At 35.0% G+C, this 17,498-nt stretch overlaps 1 protein-coding gene and 2 long non-coding RNA genes across 7 annotated transcripts in view; 1 reads left to right on the top strand and 2 right to left on the bottom strand.

The window, feature by feature from the left end:
- LOC127956789 (uncharacterized) overlaps positions 1 to 3,392 on the bottom strand; it is a 12,213-nt gene extending 8,821 nt beyond the window's left edge. The window contains exons 1-2 of the long non-coding RNA XR_008153642.1: positions 3,117 to 3,392; positions 2,878 to 3,008 (exon numbers count right to left, since the gene is read on the bottom strand). This is a non-coding gene — a long non-coding RNA (uncharacterized LOC127956789). The remainder of the gene's footprint in view (positions 1 to 2,877; positions 3,009 to 3,116) is intronic.
- Positions 1 to 17,498, top strand: part of LOC127956770 (MAGUK p55 subfamily member 3-like) — a 20,214-nt gene extending 2,716 nt beyond the window's left edge. The window contains exons 2-19 of one of the 4 annotated variants that reach the window (XM_052554960.1): positions 2,752 to 2,807; positions 2,899 to 3,017; positions 3,210 to 3,287; positions 4,190 to 4,270; positions 4,362 to 4,499; positions 4,782 to 4,863; positions 5,376 to 5,461; positions 5,990 to 6,064; positions 6,185 to 6,381; positions 7,483 to 7,547; positions 8,029 to 8,049; positions 9,242 to 9,283; positions 13,396 to 13,557; positions 14,007 to 14,087; positions 14,495 to 14,588; positions 14,693 to 14,801; positions 15,730 to 15,858; positions 16,202 to 17,498. In XM_052554960.1, the coding sequence (XP_052410920.1) occupies positions 2,771 to 2,807; positions 2,899 to 3,017; positions 3,210 to 3,287; positions 4,190 to 4,270; positions 4,362 to 4,499; positions 4,782 to 4,863; positions 5,376 to 5,461; positions 5,990 to 6,064; positions 6,185 to 6,381; positions 7,483 to 7,547; positions 8,029 to 8,049; positions 9,242 to 9,283; positions 13,396 to 13,557; positions 14,007 to 14,087; positions 14,495 to 14,588; positions 14,693 to 14,801; positions 15,730 to 15,858; positions 16,202 to 16,381 (1,776 nt within the window). In that variant the 5' untranslated portion in view covers positions 2,752 to 2,770 and the 3' untranslated portion in view covers positions 16,382 to 17,498. Of the gene's footprint in view, positions 1 to 2,751; positions 2,808 to 2,898; positions 3,018 to 3,209; positions 3,288 to 4,189; positions 4,271 to 4,361; positions 4,500 to 4,781; positions 4,864 to 5,375; positions 5,462 to 5,989; positions 6,065 to 6,184; positions 6,382 to 7,482; positions 7,548 to 8,028; positions 8,050 to 9,241; positions 9,284 to 13,395; positions 13,558 to 14,006; positions 14,088 to 14,494; positions 14,589 to 14,692; positions 15,153 to 15,729; positions 15,859 to 16,201 lie in introns of those variants that run through there. The other 3 variants (XR_008153641.1, XM_052554969.1, XM_052554977.1) reach the window with 3 other exon arrangements.
- On the bottom strand, positions 4,494 to 11,832 carry LOC127956796 (uncharacterized). 2 transcript variants are annotated; one of them, XR_008153643.1, is made up of 4 exons: positions 11,642 to 11,832; positions 7,766 to 7,865; positions 5,639 to 5,689; positions 4,494 to 5,420 (listed from the first exon to the last, which is right to left on the bottom strand). It is a non-coding gene; the product is annotated as an uncharacterized LOC127956796 (long non-coding RNA). The 2 variants fall into 2 exon arrangements; XR_008153644.1 differs by lacking the exon at positions 7,766 to 7,865.

Here is a 17,498-nt window from a genome sequence, read left to right as displayed (position 1 = left end):
GATAGCGCACCAGAGTCTATCACAGTTTAGTGTTGTAGTCCCTACAACAGGGACTGGTGAAACTATTTTACAAAAATTACACAGTTTTCATTTAAAGCTAGCTCAAATGTAGAAGAATATACAGTCTAGAATAAGAGGTATTGAAACGGTTTTCAAATTATTTTCAAGACTTTAAATCATTTTCAATTGAATGAACCATGTGCGGATGGCTTATAGAAACATAAGCTACCCCTATATTTCACTCTGGTCCCCTTCAGAGTCTTAGTTAGTAAATATCCACCATACAGCACAGCACAGCAGGCAGACAGCACCATTCACCTAACATCATTGAATGTGTTTTTATACACCCTTAAAGTTTTTAACAACCAGATTGGATTTGATGTTCTGTAATTCAGCATACATCCAAGAATTAGGAAGGCCAAACAGATGTACTATCTGCTGAAGACTGCCTGACCTAAACAGACCTTCAAAGCCAATAAGGTAACAGAGAGGTCTTTCTCAGTATGTGTGTGTATGTGTGTGTGGTTTTCTTAGATCCGAGCCAAAACCCAAAAAGGGCTCTAAGCTGTTCTGGACAGAAATAGCACACATGATGACGTGTTTATGCTTTTATGTCAAAGCTCATATTTGTCTTTTTAGGTTTATGAACAAGGCATGCAACCTTAACATTACACTGGTTTTCTGGAAGATTATTCTTGATAAAATGCACCAGTACTGTGTAACATATACTGTATGTATACACATAAATAATGTATATATACCCTTTTAAAAGTTTGGGGTAATTAAAAAAAGCATAACTTAATACTTTTATTCAACAAGGATATATTAAATAGTTCAGAAGTTACAGTAAAAACATTAAGAATCTCTATTTTAAATAAATTATGCTGTTCTGAACTTTCATCAAAGAATCCTGAAAAAATATACCACATAGAAAATATGTAAATAATGTATGAAATATATGGAATAAAGTAATAAAATCACTTATTTTATAAATTATTTTCCAAAATCATTAAAAAATCTGGAATTGCTCTACTGACAAACTGTATATTTATCACTTAATTTATAATTTAACACTAAAGCCCATTTTTCTCAACACACTCACACAAACACACCTCACGTGACAATTACATCATTACGAGAACCGCATAAACTGGGAATGACATCATCCTTATGAGCAAAACAAATTGTGGTAGCCACAGTGGGATTATTAGTTTATCTCTCACATTCACTCTTCTGATATTTCTAAGAATTTAATGCAGTTTTATGGTATTATAGGTGCCTGCAGCTATCTATCATCACCTTTTTTTCTTTTTACAATGAGTAAATACGGTGCAATGACACATGGCTTGTTAGCATAATGTTGGACTCAAGTATATTTAGATTTTTTTATTTTTTTATTTTTTTTTACAGGCACAGCAGGAAATGCAATTGATATTATATTGTGTCACTACATGGAACAGTTACAGAAGTTCCAATCATTTTCACAATTAGGATTAGCAACTTAATTACTAATTTCAGCTCCCTAAATAAGCATGCTGTCCTCATGGCTCAGTCTTGACATGCAAGAACATTTTATTTATATACTGTAGCACATTTAAAAACAGTGAAGCTGACAAAAGTGCTAAAAAAAGTCGATCAACATGTCCATCTTCACCAGCAGTATTCATGGTAAACTCTCAGTCTATTCAAAGTGTCAAACTGGTTCAGTGGATAAAACCCACCCCATGTTACAACACTCCTTATGTTGAATGTTTCATGGAAGAGAAACTGCACCAAAGTTTCTATTTTATGTCTCTCGCCTCATTTCTAGATGGATTAGAGCTGGTGGAAATGCTATTTCTGTTTCACTAGGTACTCTGAAAGTATGGCATCTGTGAATTGCTTTGGGAGAGTATATGTGAGGGAGAGAGGAAGCACTCTGAGCTTTGTGTTCCTGCTCTCGGCACCAACAGAACAGCATTACTCATGTCTTCCAGTCTCTCTCTCTCTCTTTCCTCTATTCTAGCACTTTATCATGGCTGAATATTCGTTAATCATATCACATAGCACACTCAGTAAGATGATATGAAATACAAGTCACATGCTTGAAAGTGACGGGATATTGATGAACCGATCTACTGCAGGCATTTAAACTGATTACGAACCATGAGGAAACCAACAAGAGCGATAGATAGTAGATGAAAAATACATTGAAAAGACATGAATAATCTTGTAGATCAATAATCAAATAAAAATAAACGAGTGAGCCACTAGTATCATGGGCCTGTGTCCTATGTGAGTTTATTTTTGGTCATCTGTGACATGTTTTTGTGTCTGAATCCGTACACTCCTGGTCTAGTTAGATTTACCAGCTAGATTTATCAATATTGCACATACAATACAGATTGTTTCAAATCAGATTCACATTAATAAATGGAAAAATAACAGTTTTAATGTTGTAAAATTCAACTATATTTATTCCAACTTTTTTTCAACTATAAGCAGCTCTACAGAAAAATAATAGTGGCATTATTCAGCTCAAGCTAGTTTAATGTTGATTCAATTCAGTTCAGTAGCAGTGGCAAATGTATCTTGTCTTGATGAATACGGTTGCTTAATATGGCTGTTCAGAGGTTGTGCTTGTTTTCAACAACCTTGTATCATCACTGCTCCAGTGTGTGTTCAGATGAAAGAAACAAACCCAAAAACCAAGTAATGTAAAAACACTGTGAGGACTTTGGAGTACTGTAATAAAGATGATCTCTCTTTTAGGTGAACCCCTTCCTGATCTATGAAAGAAATCATGCCAGTCCTCTCTGCAGGAGAAGGTGTGCTGCACATGTACACATCCATAAAAACACACTTGTGTGTATGTATAATCAGAATATTGACACTCACTGATCTCCTGTCCGCATGTAGGGTTGCATGAGACGCTTGCCCTGCTGACCTCACAGCTGCGTCCAGATGCCAATCACAAAGAGGACATGGTCTTCCTCAAGGATGTCTTCAGTGAGAGGGGTCTCAGCTATCTGATGAAGGTGTGTGTGTTTGTGTCATTAATGCAGGGTTTTGAATTGAATTCACCTCACATATGCAGCATCATATATTATAAATGATTTACAGATTGCATGTTTTACCTTAGCTTCTTGTTAAATGTATGGCAGCAAATGTGTAAGAGACCAATCATCTCCAGCTTCTGTAAACATGTGAAGTGTACGTGTCTTTGCTAGATCCATGAGAAGTTGCGTCAGTATGAAAGGCAGAGCCCCACCCCTGTTCTCCACAGCGCCTCCACTCTGGCAGAGGATGTAAGTGCTGCAGTCTGTCATTTCACATCGCCACAGGCTAGATTAATGCGTCTTTTACAATAATATATGAGATCAGAGTTTAATGGTTTGTAAAATTAGCATTTTACAAAAAATGATATAATCTAAAATAATAATAATAATTAATTTAAGAAATAACAATATCATTTTTTACCACATTTTCAAACATAAATAACATTTATATAATATTATAATGTATATATAATGTACATATAATGTATTATAATGTATATTTTTTTATGTTTTTCAAAAGAGCAAATTATGCTCACCAAGGCTGCAATTATTTGATCAAAATGTTTAAATAGTTTTGATATTATTTTGAAATATTGATACAATTTAAAATAGTTGTTTTCTATTTGAATAGATTTATATATATATATATATATATATATATATATATATATATATATATATATATATATATATATATATATATATATATATATATATATATATATATATATATATATATATATATATATATATATATATATATATATATATATATATATATATATTAGAATGATTTCTGAAGGATTATGAGAACCTGAAGTAGCTGCTGAACATTCCTTTTCGCCATCACAGGAATTATTTACAGTATAAAATTATTTAAAACAGAAAACAGTTGAAAGTAAATTGTATTAATATTTCACAATATTTATGTTTGTTTATTTATTTATTTGGTCAAATAAATCCAGCCTTGGTGTGCATAAGATTAAAAAAATGCTATAATTATTCCAAAGTTTTGACCTGTAGTGTATATAATTGTAAAGATTTATAATATTTGACTTGTTTTATTTGATAAAATTATAAGCCTATTTTTTTAAGTCAGCTGTTTGATATCTTGTTAAATGCTTTGACTTTTGTCTATCACTGATTGGTAGGTGGCAGAAGAGTTGCAAAGTGGACCAATGAGTTCGGAGGAAAAAGAGCTGCTACATTTGTTGACATCACCACATCTCAAGGTAAAAAAAAAAAAACACTTTTACTGTTAGACATTCATGATAACTGTTAGTCAAAAACTCAATGTAGCTCCTGTCCCTCCTGCATTGGCAGGCGGTTTTGTCCGTTCATGACACGGTGGCGCAGAAGAACTTTGACCCAGTGCTGCCTCCTCTCCCCGATGACTTTGAGGATGAGCTAGATGAGGAGTCTGTCAAGATTGTCCGCCTAGTCAAAAACAAAGAGCCGCTGGTAAAAGAAATAAACAATGCCAGTTGCACAAATACAGTGACTCCCAAAATATAAAGACACATATACTGTTATTTGAGTATTATTGATATATTATTATATTATCTGATAATATTTTGAATAGATTTTATTGTTAGGTTTTCAGTTTTCAAGTTAAATTTAAACAAAAGTTCAGTATACACGACAATTTGGTCCATCAGCATTTTGATCCATCAGACAAATTTTGATCCATCATAAATGTATAGGTTGTTGAACTGTCTGTTTGTCTCTCTCTCTGTCTCTCAGGGTGCCACTATTCGGCGGGATGATTCCACAGGGGCCGTGATTGTGGCTCGGATCATGAAAGGAGGGGCTGCAGACAGGAGTGGTGAGTGACACTTCAAAGAATTTGTCTTCAATCTTGCGGTCTCGGTTTACTCCATGCTCCAAATATACACCTGAAAATCTTTTTTTTAATTACCATTGAGTATACCAGTGGAAAACCAGTGCAGTCTTCAAAGGTTCTGTTCATCTCTAAACCCACTGAAGTGTCTGAATATCCCTGCACCTCTACTGAGTGTGCTAGATATGATTATTTTTACCTCTGTGATGAGCACTAGGCTGCATGTCTGCTGCAGTGACACATGGCCCATCTGTGTGGTCAAAGAGAGTCTCCAGAGACTCAATCAAGGGAATCAAACAGACTCACTAACCACCTGACCACAGCTGTTGCCATGGGAATATAGTGTGTGTGTGTGTGTGTATGGTGGTACTGATCTTTTTGGTCATTAAAAATACATCAAACTATGCCTATAAAGTGTAGTATGGCTCAAACACAGCAGGTATGGTTTGAACATGTGGTAGAGAATCTGTAAATCAGGTAGTCCTCCATATCCGCAGGTCTGGTGCATGTCGGTGATGAACTGAGAGAGGTCAACGGCAGCTCTGTAATGCACAAGAGACCAGATGAGATCAGTCAACTACTGGTAATACTATTCTCCTTGACCTCCTACACATTCACTTGGTATAATTCACTTAAAAAAATAAAAAAATAAAAACTACCCACATAAACAACTCCTGCTTCCTAGGTTCCTTGTTAAGGAGTTTTCCTATCAAAGCATTTTATTCGCACAAAAATGCAAATCGTGTCATCATTTACTCACCCTCATGTCTTTCAGCTTTTGTTCTTGTCCTCTTGTATGATTGTTGATTTTCTGTAGAACGTAAAATAATATACTTAAAAAAAGTCTCAGTCCTTTGCCTGTTTAATGCATTTGCTATCATTTTATTAGAATTATCTTATGTAATATAATATTATAATAATATTATTTCACTTTTTTACTCAGCAAATGTTGATCAATTGTGAACAGTTCAATTAATGCCATATCATATAATTATTGTTTAAAAAAAAAAAAAGATCAATCAATTGACAGTCTTAATAAAATCAAACCATAATCATTCCTGTTTATTGTCAAAATAAGAGAAGTAATTATTTTTTTTTATTTTTGTCTTAGTCTCAATCTCAAGGTTCTATCACACTGAAGATCATCCCAGCAATCAAAGAGGAGGACAAGCTGAAAGAGAGCAAGGTAACTGACTATAAAACGGCATAAAACTTAGTAATTTATCAGTAATCAGCTCAGCATCTCTCTTGTTTTTTCTCTTGTTCACTGTGTTTGCATCTTGTTCACACCATGTGTTTTCTTCAGGTCTACATGAGAGCACTGTTTGATTACACTCCACTGGAGGACAAAGCCACGCCGTGTCAGGAGGCAGGGCTTCCGTTTAAACGAGGAGACATCCTGCAGGTGGTCAGTCAGCATGATCAGACATGGTGGCAGGCCAAGAGAGTGGGAGACTGCAACCTGCGTGCAGGACTCGTCCCATCCAAACATTTTCAGGAGAGGTGATACAAAGCATCCATAAAACACACACCATACTCTCTGAAAGCTGTTTAGTTTGCAGGAAATTAAGAAAGATTTTAGTAGCCCTGCCCAGTTAATCAATCACACAAATCAATCAATAAACAAACAAATTCAGCTACATGTGCCATTTAACCTAGACTGACCAGCAGGGGAGTCATTAGTGCAGAGAAAAGGGTGAGTGCATAGGGCCCAGACATTGACAGGGGCCTTCTCCAATGCCCCCCACCCCCTGTAATTTAATTTAGTACATCTGAATTGTATTAACTTTAAATGTAATATCGAATAAAACTACAGCAAAAATTATAATCAAGTACTGTACTGTATGTTGGTCAACACATCAAAATGTGCACTCCTTTAAAAACAAAAGATGATTAAAACTAAAATGTTCTTTAAATTAGAACTTTTAATTTGACATGATTATAATGTGCACTTTAAACATATCTTTAAATACACTTAAGTGGCATTTAATTTTAGCATCTGCATGTACAGTTTTCTTAACATTCAAAATAAAATGTTATTAAAAATGAAAATTTTTACTGAAGTGCACATTCAATACAATAAAGCACACTTCTTTGATTATTTTACAACATCGGCCAACTTTTTTTTTTTTAACAATATAACCTGGTATTCTTAAAAACAACTGCAGCATGACCACAGAATAAGCTTCAATGTGTAAAAAGGCAGTTTTATGTTTCTAAATAACAGCACTAATAAGTATTTCATGAATAGTGCGGCTGCTGTACCATTGTTAGCATTGTTATATATGTAAATTACAAACAGTCTCTGAAAGCTGTGGTTTTCTTTAGGCTAAATCAATCCCCGTGGGTTTTATTAGACATTGATAAGCCAGCCTGCCTTTTTGTCCCCTCTTTTCATCTCAGTGGGATGCATCTGTAGATACTGAGCATTTTTTCTCACCATTGAAATGTAAAAAAAAAAAAAAAATTGTATCTCGCTTAATAGTATATTTGATGGCTCCAGAGACAGGAACATCTAGTCAGAATAGTACAAAACATTATTGTCAAGGGATCTGATGTTTTTTCCACTGTTTGAAGTTCTCTCCATATGGTTTTTCCCCTCAGGCGTTTAGCTTACAGAATAAAAATGGGCACGCTTCAAAGCTCAAAGTCTCCAAAAAAAGCTGTCTGTGAGTATTTCAGTAATTCTTCCTTCCTTACGGAAAACCCCTTCAGGTATTAATCAGTGTTGACTAACGGGAGGCATAATTTGCTGATGTGTGTGCTTGTGTGAAGTCTCCAGGTGATTACTGAGCTCCAACCAAGTGCTTCATTTCTCACTAATCTAAATCTGATTAGAGAACAGACACATCACAGTTTAGTAAAATGCATAATGCACCCTTCTCACATGCTGTCTCTCACAGACTCTCCTTATATCTGTTCCTCTTCTGCTTCTTCCTTTATTACTCCATCAGTGTGTGGTCCTTCCCTGCTGGACACACTTTGACCTGCAAGATGTGGGAATGATGGAATTTATGAAACTCTCTATTTATAAATAAATAAACATCAGGGCCAGTGTAGAATCTTTTCCAATTCAGAGTAAATTAAGTCTGCAGTTTTGGCTTCTTTTGTCATGATATATTTTCCTTTTCTTATTACTGCTAACACCAGATGACCAAGGATGTGACAAAGGTGGGTCTTCTAGGTCTGAGTTCACACATTCACCCTCAAATATACAACACACTTGTATTGCTTCCACAGCGATTATGAAATTAGGCCAGTGTGTCACCTAATCTATTAATACCTGGACAGAGACAACTGTTGTTCTACTGTACACCCACACACACACACACACACATGTTTGTTTTTGTGAAAAGTGGGGACATTCCATAGGCGTAATGGTTTTTATACTGTACAAACTGTATATTCTATCGCCCTTCACCAACCCTACCCCTAACCCTAACCTTCACAGGAAACTTTGTGCATTTTTACTTTCTCAAAAAAACCTCATTCTGTATGATTTATAAGCGTTTTGAAAAATGGGGACATGGGTTATGTCCTCATGAGTCACCCTCTCCTTGTAATACCTGTGTCATACCCATGTCATTATACAGAGTTGTGTCCTGATATGTCACAGAAACATGCCCACACACACACACACATGCACACACACACACACACACACACACACACACACACATACATATTCATTAAGGGAGAGGCTTTGATGCATGGCACTTTCTAGGAATAAGGTATACTTTGATGGTCCATTACTTTTTTGAAAGCATTAGAGGAACAAATCACACAAAATGTATAGCCCCATTAAATTAACCCAGCATGACAAGTAGCTAGTTTTATAAAAATCATACGTCTGTATCTTCCCTTAATGTTGTTCTTGGCCCGTCCCACTTTAGAGGTCTTGACCTTTTATTACTGAGATTATCACTTCACTCCCTTTCCTTCTTTGCCTTTATCAAGTGGTCCCTTAATACACTATTAACTAATGTTCTGAGACCTCATCACGTCACTAATGTTTTATACTGAAATTAATCAGTATCACCTTTTCTCATCTTTATCTATCTAAAGGCTTGTTTTCCATTTACTGTAGATTTACTGTAGATTATAAAGACTCATTGTTTCCTCTGAGTCGCACTTAACCACACAAGTGAATCATAACATTTATACACTAAAACACCAATATCTTCATCCTGGCAAATAACGAACCCCTGGGTTGGCCCCGCCCACCACAGACTACTGAAACACTTGCCTCCTGCCTGCATGCCTAACTGTTGAACCTGCTTGGGTAACTGTAGTTCTGCAGCCCTCCTTCCTCTCTCCTGGTCTCCTCTGCTCACCCCCTCTCTCCCTGCTTGCCTCCCTACAGAAGACTGTGACTGTGAGGGCTATTTCAATGGACAGTACATAGGTGAGAAACTGCATGCCCACTCCTGTTCCCAGCACCTGCTAACTCTGCTAAATGTAATAACTTCTGCCTGAGTGAGCTTCTATTAGTGCCTGCCTCTCTGCCAAGAGCTATGGCCCAGCCCTTGATGAGGGGAGGCCAGATTGAGGGGTTTAGGGTTGGTATTTGGCAATGTAAAGGGAATTTTAGGTCAGTCAAAATCTTTCATGGTGAAGAAACCAATTTGCAGTGGTGCACTGATGCCTTTGGAAGAGAGAGTGGAACTTGGCTGCTATTTTTGTTCACACTTTTGATTTAACATAGTATTAGAAAAAGTATGTGAGTAGAGCAGAACGACAGTAATCTTCCCTCAGAAATCACTTCACTCCAGCTCCTTTAATTCAGAATTCAGAAATGATGCATTAAATCAATCAAAAATGACAGGACATAAAAAAGATTTCTATTTGAAAAAAAAAAAATTTGCTGTTCTGTTGAATGTTTTTATTAATAAAGGATTTGGGCGGGGGGTTCATGTGACATTGAAGACTGAAGTAATGACAGCTTTGAGATCACAGGAATAAATTAAATTTTAAAATGTATTAAATTAGAAAACAGTTATTTTAGATTGTGATAATTTTCAAATTGGTAAAGTTTTTAATGGTAATGTTTTAATCAAATAAATCCAGCCTTGGTCAACATATGTCATCTTTCAAAAAAAAAAAAAAAAAACAGTTTAATCTTAAATATTCCACACTTTTGACAGCTAGAATTAAAATTGAAATAAGTGCAGTTATTGTACCATTTTGAGGAAACCAGATGTATATGATGTGAATAAAGTACACAATTGTGGAGAAAAAGTGCAGAATTACCAACAAATCTATGATAATTTTCACACGTTTTTCACACTTTTCTGTCATTAATTTTCATAAAGCATTTTATAATTCTGATCATTGCCTTTCGGATAATAAAATACATTATTAAATTATAAATTATAATTTTAATTATAATAATAACATTTAATTATAATTATAAAATTATAAAATTATAAAATATAATTAATTATGCATTAAAATAATTATAAATTAAATTATATAAATTAATTTAAAATAATATAATTGATATATTATTGTACTTGTATAAATTTTTTTTTTCTTTTTTTTTAGCTATTAGTACGTAATCAGTGTTTTGCACTTGATGAATTCTTGCTCACATACAGTATAGCTGTATTCAGTTTCAAGTCTCATTAGTTAATAAGTGCTAATTTGAGGAGCTGTTAAAAGAGTGAAGAAAAGGAAGTGATTTTTTAGTTCATATAGTGGTAGATATTTCATTCTCAGGCTATCACAGTATTTTCACAATGTGTAACAGCTGCAGAAATCGGTGTCAGGAGGGACAACCAACAAGCTGACAGCTTTTCATCTTCATATCTACACTTATCTTCACTAGATGTCTCTTTCATATGATCTGTGAAGAGTTTTAGATACTGTGACTTTCTGTGGCTGGCACGAATATAATATTTGAAACACTGAAGCAGATTTTCAGCACATAAACTCCTTTGTTCACTCACCACTTTTTTTCTAAGTGATAATCACACTGAGATAGCATGTGCCATGATTATTTAATTTACTGCAGTTATGCCTCCTATTTTAATCTACATTAGGCTTATTATAGATTGTGCCTTAATCTCTCACTATTTGCTTGCCATAATTAATATTGTGCTATTTCTGCCCATGGAAATCCCAATTTTATTAGAACTAGATTGTTTTGTTCTAGTTGTTGAAAGAATTTTTTTTAATATATATTTACTTTTATTTAAAAAGGATGCATTAAATTGTCAAAAGGTAACAGTAAAGGCATTTATATTTTTATCAAACCATTTTTATTTTAAATAATATCAAGCAGCAAAATTGTATTCAGCATTAGTAATTGTTATAAGACATTATTGAGCAGCAAATCAGCATATTAGAATGATTTCTGAAGGATCATGTGACAATGAAGACAACTCAGGAATAAATTACATTTTAAATTATAATAATATTTCACAATATTACTGTATATAATAATAATAATACTAATACTAATAATACTACTACTACTACTACTACTACTACTACTACTACTACTACTAATAATAATAATAATAATAATAATAATGAAGCCTTGTTGGATATAAGACACTTCTTTCAAAAACATTAAAACAAATCTCACCAAGCCCAAACGTTTGAACACATGCTGTGCCCTTTGTATATTGACCAACAATGGGGACAGCATGTGCGAATACACAATAAGTGTGATTATTTTTGTTCTTTGTGTCACTGTCTTTCTGTTGTTTAAATGTGATCCAATTATAGTTCACATTTAAATTAGGTAAGAATAATTTACCTTACATTCATCACCAGGCAGGTAGCACTTTCCCTTGTCCAGTCTCTGTGTGAATGTGATCCTATGCTGCCTTCTGCTTTATTTAGTCCTCCATCCCTAAGAACCCCACTAACCCCAGAGCCACTGTCAAGCTGCTGCCCTTCTATTGGACACTCTGCACATTCCACCCTGCACGATTGACTGTGCACTCACTCACTCACTGAGTCAAGTGTGTGATAGCTAATGTGCGTGATGGCAACCCTCAGCCTTAGCCACTGACCTAGAATCATTGCAATAATCTGGTAGTGATGATAATAGTGGGAAATGACAAAGATGACTAGAAGTCAGACTTACTGACAGCATGGAGTCTACCTACACATTACTTTATATAAAATAAGTTCTTATTTTGTTATTATATATTATTATTATTATTATTATTATTATTATTATTATTATTATAATATATTATTATTTTGTTTTGCATATCGCCTTTTTGCAATTTATTAAATATTTTAGATAGTTTTTTGTTGCTTTCAGTTGCTAGTAAGTGTTCTATGCTTTCTGTTCCATTACATATATATATATTAAAATACATTGCATGCTCCAGATGCAGGAATTGCGATAAAATGTGCAGATTCCATGCTGGCCAACTTTTGGGGTAATGCTGATGCAGGAATGAACAATTCATTGTCAGTTGTAAATGACCTCAGGAGTGAATGTATGAACTGCAAAGCTGTTTTGGGGTCAGTTGTTAAGGGCAGAGTGTAGCTTATGCACAAGTGTGAGGTGGTCTAATGCGCACTGTAGTCTCTTCGAAGTGTAATGCAGTGGCTCCCTCCTGTGGCCAGGTGTTTTCCTGGGACTTTTACTCAGGTACAGTCCTCTCAATCTTCCCACACAGCTGCCACCATTAACCTCCATGTCCTGAAAAATAACACAGTTTACATCACTTCTCATAACAATACTGACTGAGGTGAAGATTAGAGTTACGCTACAGGAGCTGCACTGGAGTTGAAAGTAGTTAAGGAGCAGAAGTTTCATGGTTACTGGTTAGGTTATGGTGATGTGTTTATCAAGACTATATAAAATAAAACTGCTTAAGAGTTTAAAAAGAGTTTGTAAAAATTGAAGAATTTCAACACTTAATTTTATTATGGTTGCACTTTCTTATAACAAGATTAAATGCACTTCATGAGGTTGAATTGTGTTAGAGAAGAAATCAAATGTAACTTCTGCAAATAAAATAAATATACAGTACCATTCAGATGTTTGGGTTCAATAAAACGTTATTTATTTATATTTTAGAGCAAAATACTTTAATTTACAAATAATTCATTAAAAATTGAAAGTGACAATAGAGACATTTGTAATGTTAGAAAATATTTATTTAAAAGTTTTTTTTTAAAATTATATTCACTGAAGAATCAACTGTAAAAAAAAAAAAAAAAGCAACATTGATAGTAATAAATTAATAAGCAAATCATGCATGTGACACTGAAGACTGGAGCAATGACTGCTGAACATTCAGCTTTATCATCATGGAGTAAATTATATTTTAGAAAATATTTCAAATCAAAAAACATTTTTTTTTAAAAAATTGTAATAATATTTCACAATATAATAAATGCAACTTTGGTTAAGATTAAGACACTTAAAAAAAATAAAAAATAAAAAATAAAAACCTTACTGACCCAAAACATTTGAATGGTAGTGAAAATATATAAACACAATTATTTATCGTGTAATAAATAATGAATTTCTTGACTCTGTTTTAGCCGGTTTAAGGAGAAGCTTCCGTCTTAGTCGGAAGGACCGTCGAGGTTCTTCAGGAGAGGCCAATGTTTCTGACCAGAATGACACAGAATTCCTGACCTATGAGGAAGTGACACGTTACCAGCAGAAGCCCAACGAGAGACCACGATTAGTAGTTCTCATTGGTAAGATGTGGTATCAAAAATTAATAAGATTGAGTAATTTTGTTGCAACAAACACCCAACTGATTAAAAGAGATCTAGAATAATGGAAAATAAACAGTGTAAATATAGAAACTGAAGGCACAGTAGTTGTCTAAGTCTACACAATATTAGTAAGTAGTACCTAATTAACAAACCTTGTATTATCATTAAAGTGTTTAGAATATATATTATAACAAGCAAAACCCGAAATGCACAATACCTTCCATAAACAACCAGATCTAAAATGTTTGCCAATCCGGTTCATTGTTTCCCACATTATGATGATACACTGACCTCTAATGGCAATAATAGTTCAGCTTCAGCATACATTTGCTGAAGTACTTTTTTTTTTCTTTTCTTGTACACTGCACTTTAAGTAAACAAGTTACTATATATGCAATATTTTCAACTTGTTGCCTATCTTTACACAGGTTCTCTGGGAGCACGAATCAATGAGCTGAAGCAAAAAGTGATAGCAGAAAATCCTCATCACTACGCTGTGGCTGTGCCCCGTAGGTCTTGTCTCACTTTCTAAGCAAGATAAAAAGAGCTTTCTGATAAATACACTAGCTGAATTGCACACACACGAGGGTCAAACATTGAAACTTGCCAAAGGTTCAGTCATTTGAAATGATGTGTAAATGAATTTTAATGTCTACTCAACTTCATGTTCTTCCCAACACACAAGTGAGACTGGGGCTTTCAAGCTTAAGCAAAAGCACACATGTACCAACTGTCTTTTATTTTTAAGTAATTCTTTGTAATTCTTAAGTAATCTTTGGAATTTCTGCTTTTTGTGTTTCACACATAGAAGTCATACAAGGTTTGGTAATGTGTGAAGGTGAATAAATCACAGCCTCATTTTTCAACTATCCCTTCAAACCACATGACATGTTTGGCTACCTGTTCTCCATCACAGACACCACGCGGCCCAAAAAGAGCCACGAGAAGGAGGGAGTGGAGTACCACTTTGTGACCAAGCAGGCGTTTGATGCAGATGCACAGAATAACAAGTGAGTCTCACTGTGGTGTGGTTCTCTTGTACTGCTTCTACAAGTTTTACCTACCCAATATATTGTCTAGTTGCCATACCCTGACTTGAATTGTCTGTGTGTAGATTTATAGAGTATGGTGAGTATAAGGAGAACCTGTATGGGACCAGTATAGAGGCCATCCGCTCCGTTCAAGCCAGGAACAAAATGTGTCTAGTAGATGTGCAGCCTGAGGTAAATTACTGCGGATTTTGCCCTGGGTGTTGATTCAAGAATTACTGTAAACACTATCATTTATAATTCAAATAAAACACCTAAATATTATTTTAAATTATGCACAAAAGCATGTGTTGCACATTTGTACATTTGTTTGGGTTTTATTTGCAATTTTCATGCATGCTTACAATAAATAGCCAAAAGGAAGCCGTTCTCCAATGCTGAAATGTACTGACAAGTTTCACCCTCAGGTGGAGCTACTTGCCTATTGCAACAAGAATATTAGTTGTGCAAGACCACATGCAGTTCTTTACCCCCAATGGCAAGAATCCCTGTTATGGTCAACTCTTGCTCTAATACATTTTTAATGTGAGATTTTACTGCTACTGGCTTAAACTATATTTAAAGTTTGGTTTATCAGGGCACACAGGCATCTTTATTTATTATAATTCTGTACATGGTTCTCTAAAGTTAATTGCAACTGGGTTAAAACTAAACTTACACTAACGTACACTATTTGAGAAACTCTTTTGGTAAACCATATAGATTATATTTTTAAATGTTTTAATGCCAAACCTCATAATAAAGAAAAGGTTATGAAAGAGTCAGATAGAACGATAGATAGACCATGCTAATATGCTGAATTGGTGCTCAAGAAGCATTTATTATTATCATTGTTGAGAATATTGATAACTGTTTTGCTTTTTTTTTTGTGAAAACTGAGATATTTTTTCAGGATTCTTTGATGAATAGAAAGATGAATACATTATTACATTACATTATTATTACATTATAAATGTCCTTACTATGACTTTTGATCCTTGATTTAATATGTCGATGCTAAATAAGTTAATTTATTTCTTAACCTATATTTTGAACAGTAGTGTAGATAGAAATTTGTATTTATCCTTCCACATTACTGGATCTGTTGCTTGTCCTGCTGCAGGCTCTGAAGGCCCTTCGGACAGCTGAATTTAAGCCTTACGTCATTTTCGTAAAGCCAAGAATCCCAGAGGGTCGCAGGCGCCGCAGTGCTGCCACATCACCAGGAGGAGGAGAACATGGACGAATAACAGTGAGTCTGATCACAGGTTTACATCAGGCGGCTCTCAGGAAACCCTGTGGCACTGATCAACGACCATTCTTTCAGCCTCTCAAAAAATCAGCCTCTAAATTTTGTCATTTAATAATAATTGGAATAAAATTGCAGAGTCTGTCTGGCTAAAATCTTTAAAAATCTGTCTTTAAAAATCAGCTTAAGGTTTGTCTCACTTGCAAAACTGATGGGGAACTCGTAGAATCTACAGACAAAGTATTGCTAGCTTGATTATTTTTGCACACAGTTACTGATATCTCTTTCACTTCATTCTCACTATAAATATTCATGCACTACACTCTCTCATCTCCTCATCTATCAGGAAGAGGACCTGCAGGAAATGCGTCTGTCGGCACAGCAGATAGATCAACAGTACGGTCACTTTGTGGATCAGGTCCTGATTAAGGAGGACACTGCCAGTGCCTGCGCAGAACTACGTAGCATCCTGGAGAGACTGGAGCGGGAGACCTTCTGGGTTCCTGTGAGCTGGGTCAAAGCCTAGGACCTCTGCTACATTTCAGACTTTACATTTCCACTGCTGGCTTTTCTTCCAGTCGGACTGCACTCACCCGCCTGGACCTGGCTTCTTTGAGTGCTCCAAAATCTTTAAGAGGAAGCATTAAAAAAGACTAAAAAGACTTGAAGGCCATTAAAGGTGTCTGTCTTATTACCAATTTATTTATTTTTTCCAGGCTGAGACATGCAGGCACATTAGCACTTATATTAGCATGAATGATCTAATTTATTTTTTGAATGACATTAATTATTTATTAATTTCACTATTGATATTATTCAATGAAGTTAGTTTATTGGATACTATGTGGCTTCCTTTCAGGTTATTTATTCTTTCAATAGACTGTTCACTAGAGCAATACTTCCAGTGTCAGATTATATTATCAGAACGGTATTGACCTTTGGTATTAAATGGCTGTGGAAAGTGGTTACCATAGCAACAACATTGTTCTTCTTGAATTGCACATCTGGCCAGAGCAAGTGGGAAATGTGAAGATTTTTCAACAATGCATATCAAGCCGTTCCCACGCACACCCATGCAGAGACTCATTTAGCAACCGTAACTACTTCAGTTTGAGATCATTTGAAGTTTCAATTTCCTAGGGTTGCTTGTCAGACTTTGTTGTCGAATTTAATCATAGAAATCAAGTTCTTTTTGAAGAGCACGACTGATCAATGTTTTCACAGGAAAATATTAAACTCCTGCTGTGCCAACAACTGTCTCAATGCACCAAGCTTTTCTTCTCAAGGATTGTCTTCATTTGGAGGGTTACGAAATACCATGCCAAAGCACTTGAGCTTCACAGAATCTATGTAAATATGTAACTAAGCTTCCCGGAGCTTCCAGGTCCCTTATTTCAAACTAGACTCTGGTTGTTAAGGTTTGTGTGACAGTTCAGAGTGCATATGTTACATCTACATGACCTCATGCATCTAGAACTTTCTACCATTTCCCAACATATCATACAAATCCTCTTGATCCTACCTCACCTCGGGTTTGAACTGAGATCTGTTGCCTGTTTCTGCAGTTCTTCAGTGTAAATTCTTAGTTGTATGTCATGATTGCAAATAAATATCAAAACCCATCAAAAAAGGCCCGTCTTGAA

The sequence above is a fragment of the Carassius gibelio genome, chromosome A3 (genome assembly GCF_023724105.1).
Source record: "Carassius gibelio isolate Cgi1373 ecotype wild population from Czech Republic chromosome A3, carGib1.2-hapl.c, whole genome shotgun sequence".
Lineage (NCBI taxonomy): Eukaryota > Metazoa > Chordata > Actinopteri > Cypriniformes > Cyprinidae > Carassius > Carassius gibelio.
This window is presented reverse-complemented; position numbering and strand designations above follow the sequence as displayed.